General features: G+C 47.4%; 1 protein-coding gene across 1 annotated transcript; it reads right to left on the bottom strand.

Moving 5' to 3' along the window:
- Positions 1-7: 7 nt before the first annotated feature.
- On the bottom strand, positions 8-7792 carry LOC308549202 (uncharacterized protein C6orf62 homolog). The gene is made up of 5 exons (XM_081121609.1): positions 5662-7792; positions 3774-3950; positions 2794-2916; positions 2087-2221; positions 8-1361 (listed from the first exon to the last, which is right to left on the bottom strand). Exons 1-5 carry the CDS (start codon positions 5788-5790, stop codon positions 1236-1238), a joined length of 690 nt encoding a protein of 229 aa, XP_080977735.1. The 5' UTR covers positions 5791-7792; the 3' UTR covers positions 8-1235.
- Between the last annotated feature and the right edge of the window lie 838 nt (positions 7793-8630).

Here is an 8630-nt window from a genome sequence, read left to right as displayed (position 1 = left end):
CTTCAAGTTTTGTGCATTCACCTGAACAGTCAGGGAACTTTCACCTATTTTATTTAGGTTTTCATTTTTCAAATTCCAACCAGAAGCTAAATACAATTGGAAACCAGTAAGCACTAAGTTTTATTCCAAAGGAGTAGGATCATTCAGATTTACTCCAATAAAGTATGCAACCCTCAAGCAAAGCTCTTCTTCATTTAAAAGAAAAAACAAACAAAAAAACCCCTATACAGTAGTCTTTCCTTATGTTCATTGCACAAAATGAATTCTGCTTTTATAACTTTGACACTCAATGGTGGTTTTACAATTTAAGATTTCAACTTTAGTAACTTTTTCTACTCCAAAAAAACACCCTTAAGATTTTCTTAAGGATGGTGTAGAAACCAGTATTTCTGCACAATTCACTGGAACTTTTTTCTTTGTAATAGAAATCTCTCTTTAAAACCAAAAAACAAAACAAAAACCAAAAGGAAAGTCCTCTGCCTATCCTGGTTTCCGCAGCTATGAACGTATCTCTGTTTGATAGCTGCTTTAGCCACTTGAGACTCCAGATCTGCTTTACTGTGTCTGTGTCCACACAGAAAACTTTGTAACAGCAGCCTGGGAAAGCGATCTGGAAATAAAACACACGTACTTGTGAGTACCAGGAAACAAACATGGCCCAGTAAAATATGAGGCACGAATGCCTACAATGAGATGCTTTTTTCATTTAAGATTTCTTTCCCGTGGTTGTATTTTTTTGAACAACCACTTCTGGTCATTGGAATGAATCTGATAGTGCTCAGGAACAACGGTGATTATAGCAAAGCTATCAAGTTTTTAAAATGTTACTTATACCTCTTACATTCACTTCTCACCCTCTAAATACTGATGACAGATGTCAGAGGCAAAAGCCAGCACAAATGGAAGACCATCAACCACGAGTGTCACCTGGTGCTTTCAGATACACCAAGCATTTCAGTGTACACAGTCCTTTCACTTCACATTTTTAAGATGCTGACGCAGTGCAGCAAAGATGCAAAGCATCTTCTTTCACACAGTCTGTGCAGGAGACATCTAATTTGTTAAAGTTCTGAGATACAAATGATTAAAAAAAAAAATCCAGGATGAACAAGTTTCAAAATGCATAGTGTTCTGTGCATGAGTCCATTTTCTTTAAACTCTGAAAGAATAAAGTGGTAAGAAAACAAGAAAAAATTGCCGCTGCACTCTGACCGTCTCCACTTGCTGTCAGCACTCTACTCGGGCAAGTAAGGGTGCAGGTGATCCTCTATGGTGCCAACTGCCCAGTGGGTAAGCTGCTCCTGTGGCAGGTAGAGGCAGATGCTGCATAACTTGAAGATTGTAGCTTTGTTTTTTGGAGTCTGGAGGGGGAAAAAGTTTTAATATTCTTAATAAGTAAGACTTTAACACAAGTGACCGATGGCCACATGAAATCAATCTCCCACAACTTATTAAGCACATATGGACACAGTGACAAAGCAGAGAGTAAGAGAATAAATGATGATTCTTACCCACAGGGACCTTAAGAATTCAGATACAGGAAAACAGAGTAAGAATGACTACAAATAAATGAAGAATGTATGCAGAATAAAAGATAAGTCGAAAGTTCACCTTCTCATTGTAGCACCTCTAAAAACGGCCAAAGAAAAAACTGGTGGCCTCTGCAATGTCTGCAGTCTGTGTATGTAGATGAGGTGGTCACATTTAAAATGAAGAAACCCATGTGCCAAGCCCTGGCCGGTAGTTCAGTTGGTTAGAGTGTTGTCCTGTTACGCCAAGGTTGTGGGTTCAATCCCCAGTCAGGGCACATACAAGAATCAACCAATGAATGCATCAATAAGTGGAGCAACAAATGGATGTTTCTATTTCTCTCCCTTCCTCTCTGGAAAATCAAATTAAAAAAAAAAAAAAATGCGCCCCAGCCAGTTCTAATATACAAAACTGGTCTGGGGACCACTGTATGAGGGTGAGGCCCAGGTCTGCATAGCAGTGTCAAAGGGGCAAAACAAAATCAAGTAACTTGCACAGAACAGTTTGATAATCAAAAATAAAGCATTAAAACAGCCCCCACATGGTCCCTGCCCACCTGCAAGTGCTGTCTGTCAATGAAGAGAAACAGGGACTCGTTTGGATTGTTGACAACAATTCCGGTCTTGTCCTTGCGACTCAGCACATGCAGAAACTGTTTTTCATAGTCACCGTGATGAAACTCAAATTTAGCCTATTTAAAAAACACAAACATGTACGTGACCACAGATATGCTACACGATGTGAAACACGCATACAGTTATGCTCTCATATGCACTAGTAGATATGGCTACCTAATTAAAATGTAATTTAAAATTCAGTTTTTCAGGAACACTGGCCACATTTCAAATGCTCAATCACCACCTACAGCTAGTGGCCACCCTCAGGAACAGTCCTTTGAGATACAGGACATTCTCTTCACAGAAAATTCTATCACCAGGAAGGTTACGTATACTACTATTTTAGGAGCATGTATGGTACAGGGGAAGAGGTCTTGCCAACTTTATCCATGCCCCCCCCCCCCCCCATCAACAAATGCTGACCTTAAGAGATTTCCTCTGGCCACAATCTCAAACACTGGGAAGCCAAGAGCCACCTCATTCTCAAGAGACTCTACAATCCAAATGCTTTCTCCTCTTGCATTACAACACTCAAAGGACAAAAGGGACTTGAGATACATTAGAAACATACCCCCAAGAATTTCTTTCAGACCCTATTCGTTTTCATTCATTTAGGTGCTCACCACCTCATTTTAGAATAAAATACCTGAACAGGCCTAAAAGGCTCATCAGATTCCTTCCACCTAGAAAATAGGAGACAGACAATTTTTTCAATGTCATTCCGAGGCCAAAGAATGAAATCCATCTCCTGAGTACAGCCAATCACGTCCTATAAAATAACAAAGAAAAAAAGGAGAAAATTACTTTCCTAGAGACAGAGCTATAAGGAGGAAAGTCACAAATTACATGGCTTGACTACAGAAGCAATGCCCAGCACGAAAGGCCCATATATATCGTTTTACACGAGGAAACAGGAACAGGACCATATGCAACTGGGGAGTCTAATTCTTATCTTGTCCAGTCCATAGTCACTCAACCTTGTTCCTCCATCAAGACCTAAATTCACCAGTGCATGGTGAAGACTCCAACTACAGCTCTGATTGTTTTTTTTTAAGTCCCTGAACCTTTAGTTCCATTCTTCAAAATCAGAACTATTTAAGCAAAGGTATTCTGAAACTTCTAATATGAATCGCTACCTTCTTAATACAACTGAAATGCTACCGTTGTTATATGCTGATGTTCCTCTTATCACAGTTCAGCAATATTAATTTCCAGAGGCCAATAAACCTCTTCCAGGCCAGTAGTGCATGGTTTTCTCCAGTCTCCGCCCTGACCCTACCACTAATTGGGGGGGGGGGGTCTCTTATGCAAATATGCCGGATTAATTTTCAATGAGTTGCAGAAGTTCAGAAGGTGGGCAGCAACAGTATCTTCTACTTTAAGTTTCTTATTTATTAGGAGGAGGAGATTATTTCTCCCCCTAAAAAGAACCCAAGGGACAATATAAAACATTACTCAAGGCAATAATGCTCACCATTATCAGTGTAACACCACAGAAGAAAAGTTGTCTATTTGAAGTCAACTTTTCATGACCACAGTAACTACACATTCTTGGAGGGGGGTTGGGGGGGATGCAAGCTGAACTCACTATAATGCACCAAATCCAGACTTAAGCACAAAGCTCACCCTTCTCATAGACTGGTACCGAGGAGCATGGAGCTGTACCACATCCTTCTGTAAAAGCTCCATGGAACTTTCCAAGGAATAGCTGCAATCTCGCACACCTTTCAGGATATTTTCTTCATAATTATTTGTCATGACTGGTATAACCTCAGACACTTCAAAAAGTGCTGATTTTTTCTTCTAAAAGAAAAAAAAAAAAGGTGTATCACTCCACTGGTAACATACTATCTTCTAACACTCAGTCACATTACAATGTCACATAACTTTATTCTAACTCAGCAAAATTCTTAAATAAACTACTTTTTGTGCTGAAAACACAGATTTTCAAATAGGCAAACCCTTCTGTTCTCCCGAAACCCCCAACCCCAACCAAACAGGCTGTCAGATGTTTAGCCACATGGTTTCATAGCATTTTGGTATCCACAGTATTTAAGACATTATTTCTCAAATGTTGTGAGAAACAAACACCAGCATCCCTCAGGTACAAAAAAAAAAAGTGATTTACTCTTGACATAATTTCATTTAACTGGTTCCACAAACAGCTAAATTAAAACCTCAGCAGTTTAAAGACAAAGTTTTCAAAACAAATTGTTTTACTCTTTAAAAAGGTCATTTTCCATTATTCCTTCTGGATAGTATATAACTACAAATGTCAATATTTGAAGAGAAAAACTCTACCAAACTGAGTTTTAAATTTAGTTCAGACCAAGTGCTTGCCACCAATTCTGGTTATAAAATTCATGAACTGCTTGGGACAAGTGCCTGAACCCTCTCCATTCACAGAATAAAAACAGGTTTTCTCAGGTTAAAGAACCAGATGGTACAGTGTGGGGCATCTTCTGGATTAAATACAAAGATTGAGCCTCACCACTTCTATCTTGGATTCATTTCTAGTGAACCTGCACTACAGTATCAACCAAAATCGGATCTTATCGATTCTCCAGTCAACTTATTTACCAGAAGCGGAGAATGGAGAAGTAAATCTTCGGTTCTACTCAACCTGGGAGCAACCACTCAAAACGACCACTTCTGAAAGCACCTTACAACGCTAGCTATATATACTCTAGCAGCAGCGAGAGCATTTAGCCCCATAACCTGAGTTAAGAGTGGGGTAAAAACCCAGGGAACTTACAAGTATTAAATAGATACCACTAAAGTTACATTACTGATCTAAAATTAGCTCACAATTTAAGTGCAGAATCCTAATATTTCCTATATTCATAACCTAATATCACTGTCAGAGATTAAGAAATTGCCATTATTTTAAGCTGCAAAAAACTACTACTTTACCATGTTTCTCCTCGATGACTCACAACTCATTATTTGCTATTTAACTGTGAAATTCTGGTTAAGACCAAAAATATCTAAACTTCCCATTTCACCTTTAATTTTAATAAATTGCCCTTCTACACAAATTAACCACTTGAGTATTTAATTGCTCCTAAAAGTAGAGTGCACTCTATTACATGTACTATGAGGAAGGTACCTATATCCTGGACTTGAACAGACTATTTTTAACCAACATTTTTATTCCAATTCATCTATTTATACTTTACATTAATCCATCTTTAAATTCAGTTACAAGGTTCTCTAACTCTACATAAACGAAATTTACTCTAAAGCATAAATGAGAATTTTACAATGTTAATGCTGCCCACCTCAAGTTAACTGAAAGCGGACCTGCTGAGTGTTAGAATTAAATCCAAACCAGTGAGCACCACCCTTCCATTCAGTTACACTCCAACTGCGGATTGGGGAATTTCCCCCAAAGGTGGCAATCAAAGCATACAAAGGACACTTTTGCCAACCACTCTTTAAGCTCATAGTCCCACTGTTATTTAACAACTTAAAAAACCACGTGTGCTAATTCACAGTAAGAACTTTAAATTACCTTCTCCTTGAATACAAAGGCAATGTACATCTTGAAGTCAAACTGGTCAGCTAGAGATTCTTTTTTCTTCCTAAGCTGAGCACGTAGTCTGTTCAGAGCTTGTTTCTTCCGGGAGTTTGGGTCCCCCATTTTGAGATACAGGTGGTACTAAAGCCTTTGGAAATTGTCACTAAACTATGGGCACTTTTTCTTAAGACTCAAGTACAACAGAAACAAGTCATTTTTTCCCTGCTAATATGATTGAATAGCTAAAGTCACGACTGTAACCCCAAATCTGCACCTTCTGGCAATATTAGCAGACTGTCATATTACAGGGTTGAGAAACAAAAGGTGCTGCCCAGTCATGTTCTGACAGTAACGTCGGAGGCGGGATGGGAGAAAGGGAGGGGAGGAAGGAAAGAAAGAGGAAGAAATACTTGAACTAATTTTTTGGAAAACGCATTTGGCTTACCTGCCAAAATAAAGGCTTTGGGGGGAATAAAAAGCCTATGACCAGGATCTAGGTGTGCAATAAAACACCGCTGACACCAGTCCAATCCTTAAAATCCATCCGGATTTTCCCCTTTTTTTAGAAAAGGGACTGTGAAAAGGAACAGGGAGGGGAAAGTGTGACCCTTGCTTTCCAAATACCAAAAAAGAGAAAAGAGAGAGGGGGGAAAAAACCTCCCCAAAACACCAAAACAGGGAAGGTGAATGAAACGGAAACACCCAATTGGATTCTACCCAGCCCGATCCATGGCTGCAGTCCCTAATTACTCTTAGTTATTTCAGGTCCCACTAGTGCTGCGTATCGTCAGTGCTTGTTATTGGCTACTCTTGGTGGCGGGCAATGACAACAGTGCAAAGTCGGTCGAGAAGGAAGGGGAGAGGCTCAGGGTTTCCCTGCGATCAACTACAGTGTATACCGGGGGCGGGCAGCTGTCGCCCAAAGGAGCCAGGAGGAAAAACCGCGGAGTCATTTCCAACTTCCCCATCACCCACTTCACCCTCAGGCGGCGGCGGCGGCTGCTGCCCAGGAGAACCATGGTGGCGCAGGGCAAGGGTGCGGAACGCGATGGAAGGACCCCTCGGGCTGTGGTCAGGCAGCACCCCTGGCCGCGAGGCGGCCCACGTGCCCCAGGGGAGCTTCCCTAGGACTGCGCCCCGACCGAGCCCGCGGGCATCGCCGAGGCCGAGGCGGCGGGCGCTAACCCCAAATCCAGGCCGAGCCCGGGGACCGCTCGCCGCCCGCCCGGCCCCGCCCCCACCCTCGGCCTTCAGCGGCAGCGACTCACTGGCACCACGCGAGACACTGGATCCCTCGGGTTCTCTCTCATTTCATCGTGGAAACAACTCCCGCCAGGGGACAGGAGGCGGGACAAGCAAACGGGGAGGATCGGCGGAAGAGAAGGAAAGAGTTGTGTTAATGTGGTTTGTTTGTTTTTTTAAAGTACGCCCACCCCCCACCCCAAAAAAAGAAACGAAGCTCCCGGGTTAGCGCCCTCGCGTTGAACAGACCATGTTTCCCGAGCGCGGGTGTCCAGGCGGTGGCGGGCCGACGGGCGGCGGGCCCTCTAGCCGCAGCCCGCGGGCGGCGCGGTGGCGGCGGCGGAAGTGGCGGCGGCGGGGGCGCTGCTCGCGGCTCGGGCGGGAGCCATGTCAAGAGAACACCAGCAGCCAACGGAGCCCCCCCATCCCCGCTGCGGCGCGCACTGGGGCCGGGCCGCCCGCGCTGCTGCCGCCGCGCAGCCCCCACCTGGGACCCATAGTCTGGCTCGGCGCCCCGGCGGCGGGAGGCGGGGACGGCGGCGGGAGAGAAAGAGGGAGGGAGAGGCGGCCCGCGGCGGGGAGGGAGGCGGGAGGGAGCCCTGCGCTAAGGTCGGTCCGCGTCAACCCCAAGTAAAGTTATTTCAGTCCGAGCATCGGCTCTGAGTCCTCCTTGCCCACGGCGGCGGCGGGTCGCGCAGGCCGGGAAAGCCGAGCGGAAGGCGAGCGTCCGCGGCGGCACAGGTTCGTTCCCCGCCACCGGTGGCTGCGGAAGCGGCGGCGGCCTCGGCGCCTCCCGGGTCCGGGGAAAGTCGCGTTTGAGACGAGAAGCCAGAACAAACAACTTAAAATGGCAGCAGCGCCGCTGCGTCACCCGCCCCTGCGCGGCACCGCCCCGAGCTCGCTGCGCCTGCGCGCCCGCGGGCCGCACCATCGGCCTGGGAACGGGGGGGAGGAGCCTGAGAGGCGGGGGAGGAGCCTGAGGGGCGGGGGTCGGGGACTCGGGCCGGAGGCGAGGCGAGCAGGCGGCGGGGGTGCGGACAGGACTAGACCAGGGGGCGGAGTCTTTGAAGGGACACTGCTTAACCGCCGTTTCCCCCTCAAACGGGGGTTTGAGAATAGAGACGCCCCCCCTGTCCAGGATGGAGCGTCCTTGGGGCGGGGACGAGGCGGCCCACTCTCCCTCCGCCCCCTCCGTCCGGAAGTCCAGGGCCCAGGAGTTGGCTCCGCCCACCCCCTGTCGTCATAAAGCCACGCCCCACGCCCGCCCCGGCAAAGCACCCGGATGGAACTGTTCTTCCGGAGTCCCGTGCGCCTCTGAGACGCGGGCTGGGCGCGGGGCGGGGCGGAGCCCGCGGACGGAGAGGGGGCGGGGCGTAGGAGAGACGCGGGCGGGGGGAGGGGGTCGCGGGTGTGTCGGAGGTTGGGGCGGTGCTCCCCTCTTTTAGCGACCGCGCAGGTCCCAGCCCGCCGGTGGCCGCCGCCCTCCGTGGCCACCCCGTGGCGCCCGGAGCCCCGGGCCGGGCGTCACTTCCCGGCGCGCAGCTGGGAGCGGCCCCCGCGGGCCCCGCGTGGAGCGGCCGCCGGGCGGTCCTCGAGCGCTGGGCGCGGCTCGGGGCTCGGGGCGCCTGGGTCCCCGTCCTTCAGAGCAGTGTCTGTCGGGCCCCGGCCCGGGAGAGGGCTCCGTGGCCCTTCGCCACGGCGCCGCAGGTCCTTGGCCCGGG

The sequence above is a fragment of the Miniopterus schreibersii genome (assembly GCF_964146895.1).
Source record: "Miniopterus schreibersii genome assembly, chromosome: 19".
Lineage (NCBI taxonomy): Eukaryota > Metazoa > Chordata > Mammalia > Chiroptera > Miniopteridae > Miniopterus > Miniopterus schreibersii.
This window is presented reverse-complemented; position numbering and strand designations above follow the sequence as displayed.